This window comes from Lynx rufus, unplaced genomic scaffold (assembly GCF_022079265.1).
Source record: "Lynx rufus isolate CCGP_SWC_20201006 ecotype Redwood Valley unplaced genomic scaffold, mLynRuf1.p SCAF_7, whole genome shotgun sequence".
Taxonomy (NCBI): Eukaryota; Metazoa; Chordata; class Mammalia; order Carnivora; family Felidae; genus Lynx; species Lynx rufus.
In genome coordinates, this window is record NW_025814889.1 from 49,611,097 (window position 1) to 49,635,427 (window position 24,331).

Consider the following 24,331-nt stretch of genomic DNA (forward strand, 5'->3'; position numbering starts at 1 on the left):
CTACATTTTCTATATGTCAGTGTGCCAGCTTTTTCTCCATTTCTACATTTCAGTGTGCCAGGGATTTCCTGCTGGGAAACATACTTGGTCAGATTTATTCCCAAGTACTTTTTATGTCTCAAAGCTATTTTATATGGCACATTTAAAAATTACATTTTCTGTTTGTTGCTAGTTATAGAAATGCAATTAGTTTTCTGATACTTTTTTTTAAATCTAGCAACCTTGCTAAACATTCATTACTTCCAATAATTTGTTAGATCTTTAAAACATATTTCTTTATATATTAATCTCCATGAATAATCTTTAAATAATCGCAGATTTGTAACTTTGTTTGCAACACATGCCTATTTGGGTTATCTAAACATCTAATAGAATGCTGTGTTGGGGTGACATTATATTAATTGCATTAATCTGTCTTCTAATATTAAACTGCTTTTGAAGTCTACACCATTGATCCAGATACATATTACTTTCAAAAATTAGAATCCAAATGAGCAGGAAGTACACTTTTTAAAAACACATTTTTCCATTTCCTTTTTTTAAAATTGAAGTATGGCTGACATACAATGTTATATTAGCTTCAGGTGTACAACATAGTGATATGACAATTCTATACATTATGCAATGCTCACCACCATAAGGGTAGTACCATCTGTCATTATATAAAGTTGTATACATTCTTTAGAGACAGGTAGTTATCAGTTATATACTTATCTACACTCCATGAGCAACTAGTGGATATATACTAATATTTTACTGACTAGTTGCTTTGAGTTGTGTCTTTCATTTACTGCCATCAGTAATAGTTATTTAAGCAGTAAACAATCATTTGTTGAGCATCCACTAAATGCCACTCACTCTTCCAGTACTAGAGTACAAAGATGACAAAGCCATAACCATTGCCATTAAAAGAAGCTCATAATTTAAGTGTGTGGAGTCTGTGTGTGTTGGACCGCAGAGGGAGTAAAACCAAAGATAATGAAAAACAGATAGAGTAAGTCTGTACTGTAAATGAGTGAACAAAATGCTAAGAAAATAGAATGGGAAAGTACTTCAAGTCTCCATTCAAGACTTGAATCTTGAATAAGCGATACACGCTTATTACCAAAAAAAAAAAAAAAAAAAAATAATGGAGAAGGAAACATTCAGTCATTTGTGCTGATTTATTGGTATGTGCTAAAATATTATGGTCTTGGGGATAAAGTACTGAAAGAGCCACAAAAATCTGTCTTCCCTTTACAGTCTATATTAAAAGGAAAGAAACTTGCTCCAGGAAGGACGTTTCCTGCTTACAAAAGTTTTGTATCAACAGTTCTGATTGTTTTACAGAGCAGCGATACCCCTGCCCGAAGTGGGCTGCCTGTAGGAAAATAATACCCGAGTTTCTATTTATAGTTTTTAGATTCTTCTGGTATTTACGTTTTTGCCTAATTGTAATGTACATGTATGTAATACGCACATCATCTCCCTAATGGGAGTGCAGATTCAAATTTTACTTTGGTGAGTATTTCATCAAAGTTTGGGGACCATTGCACTAGTGTCCCTCGACGTCCTCAAAAGAGAAAGTAATATAAATTTAATTGTATTTAAAACCACAAAACACTCATATCTAAATCGCTAACACTACTGGAATTTTTAGGAGTGCCTGGAGAAACCACGTTTCTTAAGGGCTTTACTTGTAGACAATCCCAGAGGAGCTGCCTATGTAGTTGTTTAGTAAGAACTGAAAAAAAAAAAAAAATCCTAGACGAAGTTTGCTGGTTTGGGGCGCTGCTGGGAACAACCCTGTTTTTCTGTTCAGATAACAAGCACGGTCCAGCCAGTTGGATTGCTTGGCGCATAATCCACAAGGGCCGCCAGGTCCAGGCTCGGAGAAGGGCAGTCACAGCTTTCGCACTCAGCAAACTCCGCCCAGGGACAAGACCGGTTTCGGCTGGTCAAAGCTGGGAACTGGAGACGCCAAGGCAAAGTCTAGAGCTTCTCTAGGCGCCGTACGTGGCCGGTGCGGGACCAGGGTCATGTGGCCAACGTGTGCTGATCTAGCGCCTGCGCACTGCTGTCCTATTAGCTCTTCACCGGGCAAACTTGCCTTCTTGCTAGATCGTCACTTCCGACGGACGCTTGACGTCATTGGTATCGTCACTTCCTGCCGGTACCGGTGTGGACCGTGCGGGTCTGCCGCGGGTTCTCCGGTTTTCCCCCTCCCCTACTTTCCTCCCTCCCTCCCTTTCCCTCCCTGGCCGCTGTCGGTCGCCCGTCGCAGACGCCCTGGCCCATCCCCAAACCCTTTCCTGACCTCGCTGCTACCCGATTGGCCTCTTTTTCCTGTTTCTCGGCCCATCCCCAGTCCCCAGTGTCAGGGCGGGGGCCTTGAGCCAGAGGCTCTGCGGCAGAGGAAAGAAAAGAGCAGACGACCCTCGGCTCCGCAGCCGGATCGCTCGGTTCGCCGCCGCCATGGCAATGAGGCAGACTCCGCTCACCTGCTCGGGCCACACGCGGCCTGTGGTTGATTTGGCCTTCAGTGGCATCACGCCCTATGGCTATTTCTTAATCAGCGCTTGCAAAGGTGAGCAGGGCCCCTGGATCCAGATCCCTGACGGCTAGGACTGGCTCCAAAGGTATTCCCCAGTGCCGAAGGGTGATCTCAGCCTTTGAGATTGAGGCCAACATGGTCTGATGGGGAAAATAGGGATTCGTAGTTGGAGCCAAGAGAGGCTTTTCTGATCCTCTGGTGAGGCCAAGTATTGCCCTCCCCCCGTCTGGGCCTCTCATTTTACTTTTATTGCTATTTCTGGAGCATCCGGACTGTACGCTTGCGTAGGCGCCCCGGCCATCAAATACTGTAAATAATCTTTCAAGGATTTGGGGAATGAAGAAACTAGGCCAGGCTAAGTAATACCTTTCGTTATTTTACAGAGACTTGTCATTCCTGTTATTATTTCATTGGACATTCCTTTGTGGTATTAGTCCCGTTCTTCAATTGGAAACTGAGATTTAGGTTAAGACGTTTCTCCAAAATAAGACTGAAATCTGCATTATTTTGACGTAGATCAGTATTCTTCCTACCGAATTACAGACGCTTCAGTGAGCATGTCTGGCTCAGCTCTTCAGTTAATTTAGTTCTGGACGTTTCATAGTGACCTCAGTGAATGAGAATAGTTAAACAATAAAAGCAGTGTTCCACTTTGTTATTGAACACAATCACTTTATGTTCGAGTCTTAGATTTTAAGTAATCTGAACTTCGAAATAACATGCTTTTTTAAATGTGTTTTAGACGGGAAGCCTATGCTACGTCAGGGAGATACAGGAGACTGGATTGGAACATTTTTGGGTCATAAGGGTGCTGTTTGGGGTGCCACATTGAATAAGGATGCCACCAAAGCAGCTACAGCAGCTGCGGATTTCACTGCGTAAGTATAGCCGAAACAGCCAGTTTTGGAGATCTCCGTGGATTGTGTTAATGGAAGTACTCAAAACTTCAACCTCAGTTATTCATAAAACTCTGACTCAGTGCCTATCAGATAGAGCACATGATGTTTGATCTCACTAAACCTCTAGTCCTTTCTGCTTCTTTCTCTTCAGTGGTTCTCACCAATTTTCAGAGACTTTAAATGACTTATTGTCTATGTCTGGATTAGGACCCAGGAACCTGCATTGTTAACAAGCACTTTAGATAACGAGTCTTGGGGGGTCGTGCTTACAAATGCTGCACTACATGTGCTTTCTGAGTGATATTGCACACTTCTGTGGCTTCCTAGTGCTGATGGCCTGGATTTTTAGCCCCATCTCATTCTCTGTTTTTGTTAACTGGCTTTACACATATTTAAAACTTCCAAACTCCATTGCTTTTTATTTTCTAAGTTTTTTAAGGTTGAAATTTAAATCATTCTTGATTTCTTCCTTACGTCCACATTATCATCGTTTTTTTTTTTTTAATTTTTTTTTTTAACGTTTATTTATTTTTGAGACAGAGAGAGACAGAGCATGAATGGGGGAGGGTCAGAGAGAGGGAGACACAGAATCTGAAACAGGCTCCAGGCTCTGAGCTGTCAGCACAGAGCCCAACGCGGGGCTCAAACTCACGGACCGCGAGATCGTGACCTGAGCCGAAGTTGGCTGCTTAACCGACTGAGCCACCCAGGCGCTCCTCATCATTGTTGATTCTATAGCAGCATATCTCCTGGCCATGATGTTTTTATGCCCCTACCACTAGTAGCTTTCCTTTCTTTTTATCTTCCATAATATTCCTAAAAACAGATTTCATCATGTCACTTCTCTAATGATCTTCCTTCTTCCCTCTGCAGTTTCGGTGGTTTGTGACCTTGCATGTACCCAAGGGAACTTTAAATTATTCAGATGTATGTGTCTGGGAAATTCTGATTTAATTGATCTGGAGATGGGGCCCCCACATCCCCCAACATCAGTTTTTTGTTTTTTTTTTCCTTAAAGTTCTACTAAGTGGTTCTGATGTCCAGCCTTAGAACCACTGGCCTAAAGGTTAAATTTCAGTTGTTGCCAGCTTACACTTTGGCCTCATCTTGGTTTATCTACCTCTCTGGCACTGCATACCATATGCCTTGTGGTCTAGTTACACTAAACTTACTGTCGCCAAAATACATCTTACCTATTTTGGTTTTGGCCTTTGCATATGTTAGAGTGACTTGTAAAGACCCACTTTCCCCTTCTGGGCACTTTCATTTTTTTATATAGTCTTGGTATTCTAGTTTCTGATTGTGTTTATGACTTAACAGACACTTAAATGTGTAAACTAATGAAGGCAATGTCAAGAGCAATTGTATGGTAGTAGACTTTGTTACACTCAACTCTGGAGAGTAAAAGTAGTCTCCTTCCTTCCTTCCTTCCTTCCTTCCTTCCTTCCTTCCTTCCTTCATCTCTTGTAATTCTATGTTAGGAGTATTTATAAAAAATAAAGACATTGTAGTAGTAGATATGTGACTATGCCTTTGTTGAAACGTGTAGATTTCTATGGCACAGAATGAATTCTACTGTATGTAAAATTAAATAAATTAGTTTTTAAAACAAGGTGAGGGCGATAATAGTGCTTATCCGGGATTAAATTTGAGATGGTGAGAGCAGTAACAAAAGTTATATATGTCAGCCTGAACTTTTGTCTGTACTTCAATGAATAGATTTCGATTACGTCTTTATGCGTAACTGTTACAAGGCTTTGTGCTGTGCCTTGTTGTGATTGTGTGTAATCCTGATAAAATAAGGTGCTGTTGATTTTATATAAATCCTGTAATGTCAACAGCTTCAGGTCAAATGTTACTGTAGATGTGAGCATGCATACTTGTAACATGTCCTTCCCATTCACCTTTTTTTATTTGGTAAAAGTGATTCTCAGAAGACTTCTGGAGTGCAATCAGGTGAAAGTGCCCATTCATTCCTTCTTGGGCTCACACTGTTCCCAGTATTAAAACTTCTGGCACTTTTATAGTACATAATTGATTTATGTGTTGTTGCTTCTTAAAGTCAGGGGTCATGTCTTATATTTTTTATATCCCCTGGCTTGTTCAGTACTTAGTATTTGTTGCATAAATAACTTGAGGAAGTTTTCTAAAGTAGACGGTAAAGAATGGGTTAATCACAGATCTTGGTTTTGCTTCTGTAATACTTGTGTCTGATTGCCAAGAGGTTAGCTTTTTTTTTTTCCGCTTCAACTCCTCCAGAGTTTTTTGCTCAGTCTAGTAGGAACATTGTCATTGGGAATGAAAGTCATTGATTTTATAACAGAGGTAGAAACTGAGGTTTTCAACTCTAGTAGACTTCAGACATTTGGGATGTGGATATTAAAAATGTCATTGTTGAAACTAGCTCCCAGTCTGCTGTAATAAGTGAATAGTTAATAAAGTTGTATTTTAAACATAATTAAGTTTTGAGGCTCCTGGCTGGCTTAGTCGGTTGGGCGTCTGCTCTTGGTTTCAGCTAAGGTCATGGTCTTAGGGTTGTGGGAGCATGGAGCCTACTTGAGATTCTCTCTCTTTCTCTCTCTCTCTTTCTCTTCCCCCCCTTCTCTCTCTTTACTTCTCTCCCTCTCTCTCACTCTCCTACCCTCCCTCCCTCGCATCCTCCTGCCCCTCCCCCCTCACGCAAGCTTGCACAGTCTCTCTCTCTCTCTCAAATTAAAAAAATACAATGAAGTTTTAAGTGGAACAAGATGTTAGACACTGCAAACATTAGCATTAAACAAGCTTTTGAATTGCAATTCTGAAAGGATACATTTTTGTTAACCTCAGTTCTGGGCCCTGTCAGTGTTAATTAGTGAGCAAAATGTTTTGTCACCTCCTGCTTGATGGGCTTGCTCTGATCTTTAAGAGACTTGTGCAAAAAGTTGTCGGGAAGGATGCCTGTCTCTGTAAAATCTGTGAAGAGCCTTCGTTTGTGCATTTGACCAAATTAAAATACCAGTCCTTGGGAAGATAAAGAGCTAGATAGAAATTACTGTTCATGCAATAACGCCTCTGAAATGGAGAGCGAAAAAGGCGTGAAAAAATATGGCACTTTAAATACTTAGTCTTGGAAAGAGTAGTCAGGATTTTATCTTGCTGCCAGAGGAACAATTATCTTTATTTAGGTCACTTATAGAGCATTAATAACCCAAATCACCATTTGAGGACGTGTCTGCGGATAGGTATTCAGTGTTGTTTTTGTGCTTAACATTTCAAGTCTCAATGTCTGTGTTTACAAGTAGCATGAAAAGCATGAACCGGATTCTGTAATTGAATCCTGCTTCCGGCATTTAGTAGTTCTGTGACCTTGGGAATTTATTTAACCTCTTTTTTCTCAGTATCGTCATCTATAAAGATGAGAATAGTAATAATGCTTGTCTCCTATGTCAGTTGTGAATATTAAATGAGTTAAAATGTTTCTAATATTTAGAACATTGCCTAAAATTGAATGAGTATGTAAGTGTTGCATGTGTAAAGTAGCAGTGATAGCTACCATTCCCACTGACCAAAATCATATGTACAATTTTGGAACTTCTTTGGCTAAAGCCATGAAATTATTTGGTTTTGTGCAAGAGGGTTGAATAGATTTAAATATTAAATGCTTTTGGTTTTGTTCCCCACCCCCCCCCCCCTTAAGGCTTTTAGGTGCCATGATAGAGTGGGAAAGATATAAGCATTCGCTTTGGTGAGGGCTGAGTTCATGGGCTAGCCATGCTGTGTATTTCCAGTTTGATCATGGGTTGCTTCTTAAAACTTTGGCTTTCGTATCTGTAAGATGGGTGTAAGACCACATGGTTTTTGGGAGGATTAGAGAGATCTTTCTCCATTTACATCCTTGGAGTTTAGCACAGCGCCTGTTGCCTAGTAGATGCTTCAATAAATAGTAGTTGAGTCTTACCCCTTACTTGTTCAGTGTCTGTCTTGGAGGAGTAGGAGCCTTGTGTATAATCTCTTTTAATGATTTGCATGGGACTTGCTGTTACGGAACCTGATCCAGCTAAAGAATAGCTTCCCCCACTTACCTGATTAATCATAGTTGGTATAAATAATTTTTGGGAAGCACTCACCCTTCCTATGTTTCTCATAAAATTCATTAATGTCATGTGTATCTAGAGGTGTATTTTGTTCTTGTGGAGAAAATGTATTCAGCAGAGCTGGTCTGTGGGTCAGTTTGGAATGCTATCTTGAGATAATTCGGGCAATTGAGTCAGGTGATAAGTACACTATTTCCTGAAACTCCATCCTCTTTATATCTTTTAATTCATGAAGCTAATGTAAGCTTTACTTCCCGTGATCCTCTTCTTAGCATCTCCACTTTCCTCTTAAAATCATTTGGAGAGGGTGCCTAAAGTGGAGAAGGTTACTGTGCTCTGTTCCAGAGGGTGATTAAATGGATCTGGAGTTAGGCCCAGAAATCCATAGGTAAACAGTGTATGGTCAGTTTTCTCGCTTGTAAAAGACGATAGAAAGATGGATTTTTCTCTGAATAAGGTTGCCAATACATTGAAGGTGGAATTATCTCCTTTTTGATGACTTGGTCATGTTGAGATAGCTGGGCAGTTTTTTCCACCTAAAATAACTTAATGTTTTTTGTTAAATTTTAAGCAACCCCTCTTTTGAGACTTATGGTAAGTCTGTTCCAAGGGTAAGAAAAGTATTGAATAGATAACATTATTATATGCACGAAACAGGGGATGTAAGGTGAATCCGTAGTTGAGGGAGATGACGGGTACTTCATGAGTTGTGCAGAAAGTAAATGCTGCATGATTAGCTGATGAAAGAGTATTGTTTTAATGATCCTTCACTGCCTTCATTTGAGCCCCTCAGCCAGCTAGTTAATATCAGTTTCATGTCTGGTGATTGAAAAATACATTAGAAAACATTTAGGTTATTCTAGATTATTTTTAGGGCTATAAACCCTTTTTAGGATTGTTACTGTGAATAATGGAAATATGCCAAAGTTAGTAGAAGTGATTATTAGAACACACTGTCAGAAGGTGTCATCTTCAATTTTAGTAGTGTTTCTAAATAGGATGGAAAAGACTATAGATATGTTGGCACCCTGGATGCTGCTGCATTGGTCGTGCTTCCCCCACACCCTCCACTCTGCCCCCCACTGTATATGGTTCCCTTTATTTTTAAAAATAAATGTCAGTTACATTAAAATGAAAATCTTTATGGAGCATAGTTTGTTCACTCTTAACAGTTCTTTTCCCAGTAAGCAAGGTTTTCTTGTTTATCTTTCAATAATCACTTATGATAGAAAATGAGTTTTTTTCTTCTCTAAGCTTTTTTATTTGGGGGACTTCTTTTTTTTTTAATTTTTTTTTTTAACATTTATTTATTTTTGAGACAGAGAGAGACAGAGCATGAACGGGGGAGGGGCAGAGAGAGAAGGAGACACAGAATTGGAAGCAGGCTCCAGGCTCTGAGCCATCAGCCCAGAGCCCGACGCGGGGCTTGAACCCATGGACCGCGAGATCGTGACCTGAGCTGAAGTTGGACGCTTAACCAACTGAGCCACCCAGGCGCCCCGTGGAACCTCTTATAGTGTGCATACATACATATATATTTGTATAGACACACAACCACACATATATTTTGGGTTGGAGTGGGTCAGGGAAACAGGCAGTTGAGAGATTAAAAATCCTGTTTTAGCATTATATAATCAAAGGCTGATACTTTGGGGGAAGTTAATTGGACTAGAATTTGAGAATTTAAGAGTCAACTTTGAGGAAGAGAGAATATTTTCTTCTCTACTGTCTTGATATAAAATTTTATGTGGCCTTTTCATTCTTCTGCAATTTTTTTCTAGGATTTTTTGTTTTTCACTTGTTTGTTTTGCACGTAAGTGAGACTAGTGACTAGAGAAACAAATTGGAAAGATGAAACTTAAAATTGGTTAAAATGTTTTGTAGTCTTGCTAAAAGGATATTATGGCTGTAGGCTAAAGGTAAGGATGGGTTGGTTCATGGATATCATTTACTTAAATTTGTAGATCTTTTTCATTGTCAAAATTAGATTCGCTACATGGCTTCTACAGGTATATTTTTCTTTAGAATCATTTAAAATATGTAATCAAATGAACTCTTAACAGTGAGGTATACTAAAGATAATGAGAGATACGTAATACATTTATATAACATTTCATGTATCTAACTTACTTGGTAATCATCAAAATTACCATTATATTTCTCTTCTAATTTCACTCTTTTTACTTTTAGCAAAGTGTGGGATGCTGTCTCAGGAGATGAATTGATGACGCTGGCTCATAAACACATTGTCAAGACTGTGGATTTTACGCAGGTATCAGAAAATAGAATTTATTTTAGGGAGTGAAATTGCTGTTACTATAGGATGTAGTGACGGTTGTATACTTGATTGGTTTGTATATTTGGGGCGATATTAGGTGTATATTGCCTTATATTTGATAATATAATTGCATATTACGCTATAGACATTTATTTATTTATTTGGTTAATCCTGAGATACCCTGGAACTCTTGGCTGAGTTCTCCGTCGGTAGCAACAAATATCTAAAATGTGCCAATAATGTTTCCTAACTACTTTCAGAAGGGAGAGGATAAAGTTGAGATCACCAAAGAAGTGTTTCTTAGTGGGGAGGGGAGCAGGATCAAGGCAGATGGAGAAGATTCGTGTGGTAGGTGATGTAATACATTTGAACTGGAGAAGCTTAAAGGGTTTTACGAAATTTAGGCGATTACGAAAAGGATAAATGTTCTATAGTATCTTCTCAGAATTGGTACGTTTTACGTCTCTTTATGATGCCTGCGAACTTTATTTATTTCAAGGTTATTTATTTTTGAGAGAGAGCGTGAGCAGGGGAGGGGCAGAGGAGAGGGAGACACAGGATCCAAAGCATGCTCCAGGCTCTGAGCTGTCAGTACGGAGCCCGATGTGGGGCTCAATTTTATGAACCCTGAGATTGTGACCTGAGCTGAAGTCAAATGTTCAACCAACTGAGCCACCCAGGCGCCCCTGATGTCGGTGAACTTTATTTAGATTTTAGTTGGTGTTGAAGAAGTTTCAGAAAGATATAGCTGTTAAAATGGCTAATCTGTTAACATTTTCCTTGTGTGTGTTTTCAGGATAGTAATTACTTATTAACCGGGGGACAGGATAAACTGTTACGCATATATGATTTGAACAAACCTGAAGCAGGTAAGCATAATTTATACCTGTATTATATTTTGTTTTAATTTAAATAAGTCTTCTTGATTAAAAAGAATCATGTTCAGTGCTCAAATTTGGAAGTTAAAGATAGTCACAAAGAAAAAAATGAAAACATTCATAATCCAGTATTAATCATTGTTAATATCTTTAGTTTCTGGTTCATATTCTTCCAGGTTTTTTTTTTCTATGCAAATCTCTTTTTTATAATGTCCATTTATTTGCTACATTGTACTTGTATCTTTTTCTTACAACCTAAAATCTTCTTTTGCTAAATTTTTATCATATTAAGTTTAAAAAGATGCATAGCATTGTTACTACTTTTTGGTAAGAATGAGTGGTTATCTGTAGAAGGTAAGAAGGGTGCGAGTTCTTAGTGTGTACATATATTCAGATTTTTGAACCATGTGAATGTATTAGTTAATAGGATTTTTAAATTTTTTTTTGAATTTAAAAAAATTTTAAAAATTGCAATTCACAATTTTTTCATGTTTTGAAATATTCTATCCACTGTTTTTAATGACTGTATCATTTTCATCCTATGGATAAGTGGATTAAAAAATCTCTTAACTATGTGACCTGTTTGGGCTACTTACAGATTTTAAATATCATAAGTAGTGTTATGCTTGAGGTGCCTGGGCCATTCAGTTGGCTGGGCATCCAACTTTGGCTCAGGTCATGATCTCACCGTCTGTGAGTTTGAGCCCTGCGTCGGGCTCTGTGCCGAAAGCTTGGAGCCTGGAGCCTGCTTCAGATTCTGTGTCTCCCTCTCTCTCTGCCCCTTCCCTGCTCGTGCTCTGTTTCTCTCTCACTCTCAAAAATGAGATAAAAACATTAAAAAAATCTTTTTATAAGTAGTGTTATGCTTAACATCCTTTTAATTGCAAATATTTCCGCAATTATTTCTGTAGAATAACTACATAGGAATAGAATTGTTGGGACAAAAAGGAGGTATACTTGGAAACTGTTGGTAGGAATTACTAAAGTGTGTTCTACAGAAGTGTAAAAAATATATCTATAGTTAACCTGTTCTAGCAAACACTGATAACTAACTGTATCTTTCTCAATTCAATAGAAGAAAAATGTTTCTGTGGTATTAATGTAAACTTGAAAAAAATTATTCATGAGATTAAATAACTATTGAGTGCCATTTTAATGTATTTGTTGGTGAATAGCCTGTTCATACTTTTTGCCAATTTATCTGTTGTGGTGTTCATCTTTTTTTATTGGTTTTAAGGTTCTTTATTGTATTCTAATTTGTTGCTTGCTTTTACATTTTTTAAAAAAGTTAATTTATTTTAAGAGAGAGAGAGCGAGAATTCCAGGTAGGTTCTGCACTGTCAGTGTAGTAGAGCCCATTGTGGGGCTGGAACTCAGCAAACCATGAAATCATGATCTGAATCAAAGTAGGAAACTTAACAGACTAAGGCACCCAGGTGCCCCTTAAATTTTATTAGTTAAGGTTTATGGTATAGGGGTGTCTGGGTGTCTCAGTTAGTTGAAATTTTGGCTCAGGTCATGATCCCAGGGTTGTGGAATCAAGCCCTGCATCAGGCTCCATGCTGAGTGTGGAGCCTATTTGAGATTCTCTTTCCCTCTACCCCTCTCCCCTGCTCATGCATGCATGCTCTCTCTCTTTTCCTCTCTCTCTCTCTGTCTCTCAAATAAATAGGTTTATGGTATACACATTGTAAAGTTTTTGGTGGTAAAATTTATCATTTCCCTAATGAATTCTCTATTGCATAGAAGTTGTAAAAGATACCTTTTCTTTTCTGGTACAGATATTCATTTTGTAGTAGTCTATTTTGTAGTAGTTTAATGCTTTTCTAGCCACATTATATATATTTCAAAAGCTATGAAATTATGATGAACAAGATTTTGTTTTATATAAGTTGGTATCTTAAATTTTGTATCATGGGTATTTATTATTTATTCATAAATCTGTGAACTTCCAAAGTTTGTGTGAAAGTCAAAGCTACATTGGATATTAAGTAATTATTCTCAAGATACTCTCTTTCCTAAAAGCATTTTTAAGGTGACCAAACAGACTACATTTATAGGTGATTCTTCATTAGCATCTGGAAGTATTTCTCTTCATTCTCTTTGATAACTTGAAGCCAAAACATAGCAAAGTACTTGGACCTCTTATAATCAGCATGTCTATCTGACTCTGTGAGGTAGTTCAGGCCTTTGGTGGATATTTTTCATCTTTTACCTTTCTCAAAGCTGATTTTTGAAAGTGGTTCTTGCACTGTACTGGCAATAGAAATAACAGCAATTAACTGAAGTTTTACTGTATGTCAGACACCGGGTTAGAAGCTTCAGATGAATATTCTCATTTGATCCTTATACTCAAATTATGAGGTACAGTAACTGTCGTTATCCCATCATACAGATGAAGAAATGAAAGGGTTAAGTAACCTTTACTTCGACAGATTAAGTAACTTGCCCCAAATCAAAGTAGTGTTGACTAGCTTTGCCTCCAGCATGTTTTTGTCCAAAGATAACACTGAGTAGTTTTGTTTTTGTTTTTGTTTTTGTTTTGTTGTTGTTTTTTAATCTTTTGAAGGGAAAGTCTCCCAATGGAGACAGGTTCCTATTTTTTGGGTGCTTTGCTCTCAGCGTAGAAATATTCTTGGGAGGGGCACATGGGTGGCTCAGGTCATGATCTCATGGTTCCTGAGTTCAAACTCTTGCATCAGGCTCTGCACTGACAGTGTGGAGCCTGCTTGGATTCTCTCTCTCCCTCTCTCTCAAAATAAATAAAGTTAAAAAAAAATATTCTTGGGAAATGCCACATTGCTTTTTATTCTCCTTTTCTTCTGTCAGCCTCTATTTCCCTCTTTTTTCCTGTTAGTTACTACCAACAGTGACTTGGATGAAGGTCCCAGTGTTAGTGATGATGTTGGATTAGCTTCTTTTATTTCATTGTGGTACAGTAATGGTAATGCTTTTGAAAGCAGAAAGTAGCCTGGAGGGAATGATATATTCAGTCCCAAGTGAGGATAAATAACAGCATAGTTCTTGGGTTCTTTGTTATGCGAATAAGTTTTCCATCCAGTGCAGAAAAACTAAATGTATTCTTTTATAAACAGTAACTTCGCATTGTGTTGGGCTTTGAAAAGTTGGCAGTCTTACTTAAAATTTATTTTTTCTTTTCTTTTTACATATTGTTTCAATGTTGCTCAGTTAAGAAAATGAAATATTAACAATTTTAAATTGTTTTATCTTAAGAACCTAAGGAAATCAGTGGTCACACTTCTGGTATTAAAAAAGCTTTATGGTGCAGTGAGGATAAACAGATTCTTTCAGCTGATGATAAAACTGTCCGGTAAGTAATTTTTCTTTAATAATTTAAACCTTAAGCTGTGCATAGATGACATTTTTCTGGAGCTGTCTGTTTACTATTATAAACCTAGAGCAGAATCCACAAGACACTTAATTAAAACTACTGATATCTTTATAAGCACCTACTCTTAACCTGAGTCAGTGGACAGGCTGGGTGTAGGGAGTCCATGAAAGTCCTGAAATTCTATACACAATTCTTTGTGCTGATTGTTTTCTCCCGTAGTAATATATAATAGCTGTCATCATATTCACAAATACAGAGTATAAGAACCATTATTTAGAGTGACACTAGAATGGCAAAATTAAGATTTATATGTCTTAACAGTGTAATTTTGCTAAATGGCTTGGGAGGTATGTGTAAGTGTTAAAGTTGACCTCACCAACCAGATACCAAGTAATTTATCATTGTATAGGAACCCAAACATTCTCTGTATCATCTATAATTTGTGAATTGGAATGAAGGTTGTTGTACCACAATTGTGATTATTCTCTCATTGATTAATCTGTAGGTATAATTGGGAATTATGCACTTTTCTTAAATGAGTAAATACCACTGTTTTCCTCTTCCTTTTTTGCAGCCTTTGGGATCATGCTACTATGACAGAAGTGAAGTCTCTAAATTTTAATATGTCTGTTAGCAGTATGGAATATATTCCTGAGGGAGAGATCTTGGTAATAACTTATGGACGATCTATTGCTTTTCATAGTGCAGTAAGGTATGTCCAAGAAATACCTTAATTTTTCTTTCTTTTCTTTTCTTTTCTTTTCTTTTCTTTTCTTTTCTTTTCTTTTCTTTTCTTTTCTTTTTTTTTGGTAACTTAAAAATTAGAAGGCAAATGTGAAAGGTATTTAACTCTTTACAAAACAAATCTTAGCCTATACTACATAATATAGGAGGAAATATTTCCATACCATTAACAATATGTTTTTTAACAATTTGGAATATTGATGAATTAATCATATTAATTTCCAGATATTTAGGACATTGGTAAAATTTAACAACTTTTAAATGATAATTTTCTTAAAAGGATTGCTAGACTGGTGCTATAATTAACATTCATTACTGTATAAAACCACTGTGATCTTGATTCTCTTATTAATTTTCCCTTTAAAATTTTAGAGAAACTGTTTTTTTTTTCTCTGAAGTTTGTGTAGACCTAGTGATGTTTTCCAAAAACAGACCTCTTTTTTTTGTGACCATAAATATGGTTAATACCTCTGTTGTAAATTTGGGAAATAGAAAAAAAAATTTACCCACAGTTCTTCAACTATAGATGCCAGAATGTTAATGGTAGTTTTATTTTCTGTTTTAGTCTTTTATAACATTATATGTGTGTGTTCATGTGGGCATTTTTCTTTAGTTACTAGGGTCCTATGAGTGTAATTCAGATTTTTTATTTTAAATTATTCTTAGCTATTAAAAATTGTTTGAAAATATTTTTGGTAGGTGTATTACATAATAGGTGTTAATTATGTGTCAGTTTCCCTGTTTTAACGCTGCAGTGATTTATGGTACATCTCTGATATTTCCTTGTAAGAGAAACCTGAGTATTTCCTTATATGAATTAGCAGTTCAAAGGGTAGGAAAGTTCTTTGTAGGGGCGGCTGGGTGGCTCAGTCAGTTAAGTGTCCAACTCAATTTCAGCTCAGGTCCTAATCTCTTGGTTTGAGTTCAGGCCCCATATTTGGGCTCTGTACTGACAGCACAAAACCTGCTTGGGATTCTCTTTCTCTTTCTCTGTCTTTGCTCCTACCTGCTTGTTCTCTTTCCCAAAATAAATAAAAACTTTGATAAGTAAGTAAATAAATAAAGTTCTTTGCATACATGATTTCTGTAAAGATTATACCACATTATGCTCCAACCAGCAGTCTTTTACCTTTTGTCAGAAGGGCCGCTTGCACAGTTGAGCTTTACTGAAGGGCAAAAGGAAAGAGGAGGTAGTAAAAATGGAGAAAAGCAGTTAAGAATGTAAAGGAGTTCATGCACCCACAGTGAAGTGGTAGTAATAGAATGCAATTGCCCGGAGCCATTAATTTGTATGACTGTGTTCATTGGTCCCTTGTGGATTTAGGCAGCACATAGCCCTGCTTAGATCAGCACCTCGGATCCTGTCTCAGTGGCAGAGGTTTGCTGGCCTACTGAACGTTCTACCATTCAAGGCAGAAGGTTGCTCTTCAGTGATCCTGCACCAGTCATGACTAACTTGAATTTCTGTATGTAGTGTGTGATGATGGGAATAGGGTGGTGGCATTTCGGAGCAGGAATGCTCTTGATGTTTTATGTTGGAGCCTTTCAGGACTTTTAGAATTAGACTGGAAAAGAGCCGATGTCCAAACTCATTGATACTCAGGTGAAGCTGTTGTTGTGCATTGATTTTTATTATATAGCTGTAGTTTTAAATTTGGTTATTCTTTTAAAGCTTGATATTAAAAACTGAGCCATCTTTAGCAGTTTTATATTTTTATGGCACTGAAGGTTTTTTGTTGTTGCAGAAGCTCATACATTTTCAGCAATTGAGAATAATGTACAAATAATCCATTATGTTAATTACTTACTGTAAAACCTTTTTCTGTTTACAAAGATAATGCATGGTTATCATGGAAAAATCAAACAATATAGAATTACATTTTGTTCAGTGTAAAAATCCAAATAGATTAGCCATGCTGTTTTAATTAGCTAACAGTCATTTCCAAGAAGGCATTCGCTGCCCAAAGTGCCTTGTATTTCTGGTATGAGCTCCGCTTGGGCATAGTATCTTTCTGAACTTTTTTTGCTAATATTATTTACAGGTTTGTTGTTTTTTTTTTTTTAACATCTCTTTATGTTTGACTAAATGAAGATGTAATTATTCCTTGTGTTTCAGAAATTAGGAACAGTTTAAAAGAAACTGAATTATTTTTTGGTATTATTATGCAGTATTCAACGTTTATAAATATTATTTAAATTATTTTCCAGTTTGGACCCAATTAAATCCTTTGAAGCTCCTGCAACCATCAATTCTGCATCTCTTCATCCTGAGAAAGAATTTCTTGTTGCAGGTGGTGAAGACTTTAAACTTTATAAGTATGATTATAATAGTGGAGAAGAATTAGGTGAGTTGTCCTTTTTTTCTTCCCTTAAAATGATGTGTTTACATTTGTCAAATGCTAGGTTTTAGTAATTAACACCTCAGTTAGCAAATTTTATGGCTAACTAAAGCTTGCTATTTCCAAGCGAAAAAATAAAGGACTTTTTTCCATTTTTGGTAGAAGTATTTGTAGAACTACAAACAAAGTATACTGAACTCTCAATTTTACCTTTTCCTTTTAACCTAAGTTCATTGTATTCTGATATTCTATACAGTAGTGCAGTATATTTATCTGAGGAAACAACAAGGCAGTCTTATATCAAAATTCCGTTAAGCAGCTGTAAGGGTATTTGTTCTTTGTGAAGTGTAGTGCTAGTATGTAGCCCGTCTACCTGGCTCCTCTGTTTTGCCAGCTTAAGAATCTCTAAGCTTTGTAGAGAATGGGGGGGGGGGGAACAGCTGTGACCTATTATAGGGATACCTTTGGGATCTGAATTGGAGGAGATTTTGGGGTTTTTTTTGGAGTCTGACTTTTGCTTCCATTTTCATAATAATATTCCTTAGTAAAGGAGGGGGAGGGACATGTAAAGTTAATTTGAAGTTGACATACATCCTAACTTTACATTTATCTAGGTTTAATAATCATTTATCTAGGTTTACATTTATTAAACTGATAAGAACAGATACTACACTTGGTCTTAGCCAAAAGGCTGAGAAGTGATCTAGGTTTACATTTATGTAGGTGTTTCATAATCATTGCTCTCAGTATCTACTTTTAGCCTTCCCAAAATAGTTTTTGCTTTTTGAACTAGTATGTTTAGTTTTTATAATTCCTTTTTCCATAAGCTGCTACTTTATTTCTTCTAACTCTCCTGCTTTACCACCCAATGATATTAAGCTTGTTAGAATTATACATGAAGGCAAAAGACAACTTTATGTTTTGTTTCTTTGGGAAAGCTAATGGATTTGGGTTGGATAAATGGAAGTTTGGTGAAGGGACCATATAATTGCTTATGGTTCACTCTTTATTATTTGAGTATAAATGACTTTTAAATAAGAGATTCTTATTTAAATTCTTAAAGTAATCTCTACACTCAAAGTGGGGCTTCAATTTATTACCCCAAGATCGTGAGTCATGTGCTCTACCAACTGAGCCAGCCAGATGCCCCAACTAAGATTCTTTTTTTCATTATCTTTATTTAATGTCAGTTTCCAAGGTTTCAGAATGTTTTGGCCATGTATTTTATTCTTTTTGAAAAAGAAGTAAATTATTTGCCTGAGATCTGAGGTCACAGTTAGTGAACTCTGGACCTTTGACCCAGCTATTCTCATTACAAACCTCTCATATTCTTTCTACTCTCATGAAAACTTTTCTCTTGTGATAATACTCTCATGATATTCTCTGGTTGGACAGAGATGGGGGAAGATGAGGGTTCTTGACTTGAATGGATGGAGACAGAACAGAAGCATTGGTCTGATAAAGACTTTGAAAACTAATAAGATGATTAGCATTTAGAAAGTAGATGAGAAAAGTTCATAAATAAGGATATGATTTAAACATAACAGCGCCACTGCTGATCTGTACACTTTCTCATTAAATTCCACAGATTAAAATATTTAAGGATCAGCATTGAGCTTGTATCTTAATGTTCTGTGTGACAGAATGAATAGTAGAATCCCGATAGTCTGGTAGGAAATTAAGAGGCAACGTGTATAAAAGAGCTCCATCTGGTGGCTCTCCGTAGTCATAATAGGAATTGGTTTCCTGGTAAATAGGCAGTGAGTTTAGGATGTGGAAATTGGGATTGAACTGAGACTTTAGACCTGTTTTCTGTAGAATTTACTCCCTTCCTTCATCCTTATTGGCACATGAAGCCTCATTTTTTTTTTTTTTTTTTGAGGGATAATATGAAACCGTAATGTGCGCTAAAATTCGAAGCGGGTAATTTTACCGAGAAATGGTAGACATTATGTACCACTTTGTGAGAAGAATCACTTTGATTCTTGAAAAATGTTTTTTTTAATTTATTTTAGAGGGAGAGAGAGAGTGGGAGTGGGGAAGGGTCAGAGAGAGAGGGAGACACAGAATCTGAAGCAGGCTCCAGGCTCTGCTCTGTCGGCACAGAGCCTGACGCAGGGCTCGAACTCACAAACCATGAGATCATGACCTGAGCTGAAGTCAGATGCTTAACTGACTGAGCCACCCAGGTGCCCTTCATTTTTTTTTTTATTATGTTTATTTATTTTTGAGAGAGAGAGACAGAGACAGAGCATGACCAGGGAAGGGGCAGAGAGAGGGGGAGACACAGAATCTGAAACAGGCCCCAGGCTCCAAGCTGTCAGTACAGAGCTCAGACTTATGAACCATGAGATCATGACTTGAGCTGACGTTGGATGTTTAACCAACTGAGTCAACCAGGCGACCCAGAATCACTTCGGTTTTTTTAGTGAGGTTTAGCTCTTTGAATTTGGACTTGAGAATTTTGCATCTTCCCAATAATAAACGACAGTATTTTCTTTAGTGTATCAATACTTAGCCACTATTTAAGTCTTAAATTATCTAATAGCCCTTCTCTTTTTCAGAATCCTACAAAGGACACTTTGGTCCTATTCACTGTGTGAGATTTAGTCCTGATGGAGAACTTTATGCCAGTGGTTCTGAAGATGGAACATTGAGACTATGGCAGACTGTGGTAGGAAAAACATACGGCCTTTGGAAATGTGTGCTTCCTGGTAAGAATTTGTATTCAAAGTTATCAAGTTTATGGGGCCCCCGGCTGGCTCACTTGGTGGAGCATGTGAATCTTAATCTAGGGGTTGGAAGTTGAAGCCCTGTGTTGGTAGAATTTACTTTAAAAAGCCCACAAAGTTATCAAGTTAAACTTCATAATTTTGTGTCATTTTTCATCACTAGTTTTATTTCTATGTTTCTGTCGCCTATAGATTTTAAATTCTATAATATGGTTGAAGCAGAGAAGCCCATGATTATAAATTGGCTACTGTGTTATTTTGTTTGGTTAAATTTTTTTGTTGTGTTTTTTGTTCTTTTGTTTGTTTTTACACTTGATCATTTGGTGAATGGAATGAACCTAATTCAAATTTTGCTAGAGGGCAGTATAAAGAATTTATAAGTAAATGTATTTAATCTCTGAATGGTATTACTCACAGATCCTTATTAATAAGGTAGACATGTTTTTAATAAAAATACTTAGTTATTGATCCCAAAATAGTTGTAGTATGAACTTAATAGTGAACTTTCAGGAGACACATAATATTTTAGAATTTTAATTATTAAGAAAGAGGTTCCTATGTTGTAGCTTGTTGCTTAGAATAATGTGTACTCTTCTTTAAATATTGGAAGTTATTGGAAGTTATTCACATAATCATGAGGTGCTTTTCTTTCCATAGAAGAAGATAGCGGTGAGCTGGCAAAGCCAAAGATCAGTTTTCCAGAGACAACAGAAGAGGAGCTAGGTAAATACTGATGAATGAACTTTCGTTGAGTCCTGGGGGATGTAAATTAAAGGGTTAGATGAGTTTTATTGATTGACAAAGGACACTTATTAAATATGGACATACTTAAGTAATGGACAGTTTATTATATGTATGTAATTTTATACACATGTTCATAAAACAAATATTTAAGTATCTATAGCATAGTGGTGGGCATGAAGATGTAGTGTGGATTCGAGGTGGTTACTCTTATAGTGGAGTCTAACTTACGAGGCAGTTGCTAAAATAAAAATACAAGCTGTTGCAGTTGTACTTGTTTTGTAACATTTATTCAGGACATGCTACTTCCCAAGTGCTGCTTCCCAAATGTAGAATTACAGATTGGAACGTATACTGATCATAAAGTATTGTTTGATTTTGAATAAATAAAGGAGGCGGCCAGGTCTTCCAAAGATAAGACTTTAATTCAGTGTTTACTCAATAGTTGGAGTCACTGAAAGTGTAGCCCAGCAGAGGGTCCCCTGGGAAGTTAAGTTACAGTGTAAGAGTGTAATGGGTGAAATACATGAACTCTTTCTTCATTGCATTTTCAGTGACATGAGTCTAGTCATTAATGGTTTGTGCCCTTGTTCTCTTTTGCCTCGCCTCACCAGCGCACTTACCAAAAAAATTTTCATTCCTTTATTACACAGAAATGTGGTTAACACAGAAATTTACACAGAAATTTTCTTTATTAAGTTGACTAATGTGGGGTGTTTTTCATTGTTATTTTTTTCATTGCAGAAGAAATTGCTTCAGAGAACTCAGATTCCATCTATAGTTCAACTCCTGAAGTTAAGGCCTGAGCATTGGGCATATGCTGCAGATAATGTACAACTTATGGACTAAAACAAGCAAGCAGAGAAAAGCATCAGCCTCCCGGAGTTACTCTCTGCTTAAGGCAAACATGAGCAGTAAATTATGGGGAATATGACTTAGCTCCAGTGCTGGAACTAACTTGGTGTTTGTTACCTGTACATGAAAACGCAAGAGTATCACATGAAGGCAGGTGGAAGTAGGCTCTTGTGGTATGATGGCCTGTTGTCTTTTTAATGAGTATGTGCAAGCCAACATCCAATTTCTCTTATTATAATTAGATTTCTTGTAGCCGTTTATGTTATTATGGAGAAGAAAAATATATTGGCCTATTTTTCTGAAGTTTCCCTTAAAAGCAGAAAGCCTTTTTTTTTTCCTTTTGCTTTAGTTGTAAAGAAGAGGGAATTCATGATAAAGTAACTGGTTTGATTTCTCTTTCATTGTACACTGCTTCTGAACATCTAATTGTTTTAGTTGTCTAAATAAAATGCCTCTAAACAAAACAATGTTTGTTTCTTGGGAGATTTGAGTTTATAAATGGAAGTTGCCAGAAAGCTTTTCTACATCATAACTATATCAAAAAGACAATGTGGTTAAAGAATTTGTAGTAAACATGTTGTTTCCTGAATTTGAAATTCAATTATTTGTACTAAATTTTTAAAATTTCCATGTTTTTTGCTGGGTTTACATTTACCTTCCTTCTTCCTCCTTTGGATGGAAATGCTTGACTTGCTTTTTAACAGAAATTCAGAATAATGACTTATTTAAATGATATATGCTAGTTATAAGAAAAAAATAGTAAATCAAAATTGGCGGAAAGCAGGAAAATCACTTAAAATCTCACCATCCCCCCAAAATCTGTTAAAATTTACTGAGCGTTAATGCGCATTTGTGTACCTATATGTGTATATACAGATAGCAAATATTTTATAAACGTGGGATAATTGTACACCTGCAATGTTTATTTTACTTTAAGTTCAGATGGCATTCAAAAAGCCTTTTTACCAACCTTATAATAAAATGGGTCAACTGGATTTAGACTTGTACTTATTTTTTTAAATATGAGGAGTCTGTTAAACCAGTAATTTGGAAAATACTTTAGACCAATGAATAACATCGCTGCCAATTGCTTTTTCTCTCCGTATTCATCTTGTGAATGACCCTTGATAACTTTCCTTAAATAACCAACCAGAGAATACGTTTGGGGGGATTTGTGGTATTCAGAGGAAAGCCCTGTAGGCCATGACAGCCTCTGAAGGCCAAGAGAGGCATGGCATGGGGAGAGCCGCTGATAATCTCCACGGTCTCAGGATGGTGGTTTTGTGACTGCTTGTTCCGGGTCTGCTTCTCCACTCAGCTGCAGCAATATTATCAATGTACCGTGGGTTGCTTAGACTCTAGTCAGAGTCCAACTTACCTTAAATAAGTTGAGATTTATAGGTGTCAGATTGGAATCATGAAATTTATGAGTCAAGGGGATTTCTTATGGGTTAGAAAAATCTAAAGACAATAACACAGATACATGCTTCCACATCATTGGGTGGCATATAGCTTGGAATCTATAAAAGTTGTTTCGAGCTAAGTTTGTAAGTTGAAGGATTTCAGGCGTGAAGTTCTGTCATACCATGCCTTATGATTCTTTTGTAACTAGGCTATTCATGTTGGTCAGGTTTCTGGTTGACCGTGTTGAATAAAGTGTCAAGTTCTTAAGCTTTTAGCATGTTTTTATATACTGGTTACTCAGGTAAGTCATTTTAGTTGTCAGCTTTTGCCAGATTAATGTTGCTTTTGATAGCTACTTTTGTTTTTATTTTGTTTTTCTGTATTTTTAAAGAGGTTTTTAAATTTATTTTAAAAAATGTTTTTAATGTTTATTTTTGAGAGAGACAAAGTGTGAGCCAGGGAGGGGCAGAGAGAGAGGGAGACACAGAATCAGAAGCAGGCTCCAGGCTCTGAGCTGTCAGCACAGAACCTGATGAGGGCTGAACTCATGGACCATGAGATCATGACCTGAGCTGAAGTCAGATGCTCAACTGACTGAGCCACCCAGGTGCCCCAGAGTTTTTAAAAATTTTGAGTCATCTCTATACCTAATGTGAGGCTCAAACCTACAACCCCGAGATCAAGACTGTCATGTTCCACCAACTGAGCCAGCCAGGCACCCACTGCTTTTGTTTTTAATAAGAAAAGGCATGTTTTCAGAGACTTTACTTTTTAATTCTTAAGGCTAACCTTGTTTTTCTTTTTTTTTTTTTTAAATTTTTTTTTTCAACATTTATTTATTTTTGGGACAGAGAGAGACAGAGCATGAATGGGGGAGGGGCAGAGAGAGAGGGAGACACAGAATCGGAAACAGGCTCCAGGCTCCGAGCCATCAGCCCAGCCATCAGCCCAGAGCCTGACGCGGGGCTCGAACTCACGGACCGCGAGATCGTGACCTGGCTGAAGTCGGACGCTTAACCGACTGCGCCACCCAGGCGCCCCACCTTGTTTTTCTTTGTAGTCATATATACTGACTATACAGACCAGTCTGTGGAAACAACCAGTTTGGTATCCTTTGTGTATTGATTTTCTATTGCTGCTGTAATGCTGTAATAAATTACCACAGATTTGTGGCTTAAAACAATACAAATTTGTCTTGAAGTTAAGGAGGTCAAAAATCCAGAATGAGTCTCACTGATCTAAAAATCCATGTGTTGGCAGGGTTGCATTCCTTCTGAAGACTCCAGGGGGCCATCTGTTTCCTTGCATTTTCCTGCTTCTAGAAGCTGCTGACCTTGGGTCATCATCCTTTCATCTGTCTTCAATGCCAGCAGTGTAATCTTCAAATCTCAGACTCTCCTGTCACTGTCCTTCACTTAAAAGGACATGTGTGACTACATTGGACCTTTGTGGATAATTTCCCCAGTTCAATATCCTTAATGACCTCTACAAACTCTTTTTTTG

The 24,331-nt window shown here is 37.1% G+C and overlaps 1 protein-coding gene and 1 pseudogene across 2 annotated transcripts; one reads left to right on the forward strand and one right to left on the reverse strand.

The window, feature by feature from the left end:
• The first annotated feature begins 2,142 nt into the window (after positions 1-2,142).
• STRAP (serine/threonine kinase receptor associated protein) lies at positions 2,143-22,419 on the forward strand. 2 transcript variants are annotated; one of them, XM_047066254.1, is made up of 10 exons: positions 2,143-2,566; positions 3,276-3,411; positions 9,696-9,777; positions 10,580-10,652; positions 13,896-13,992; positions 14,588-14,725; positions 16,966-17,102; positions 19,661-19,810; positions 20,489-20,551; positions 21,314-22,419. In XM_047066254.1, the coding sequence occupies exons 1-10, from the start codon at positions 2,455-2,457 to the stop codon at positions 21,373-21,375; spliced, it is 1,050 nt and encodes a 349-aa protein (XP_046922210.1). In that variant the 5' UTR covers positions 2,143-2,454; the 3' UTR covers positions 21,376-22,419. The 2 variants fall into 2 exon arrangements, with proteins under 2 accessions (XP_046922210.1, XP_046922209.1); XM_047066253.1 differs by having other exon boundaries at positions 2,145-2,566; positions 20,486-20,551.
• LOC124502835 (uncharacterized) lies at positions 17,674-17,799 on the reverse strand (annotated as a pseudogene).
• Positions 22,420-24,331: the final 1,912 nt, after the last annotated feature.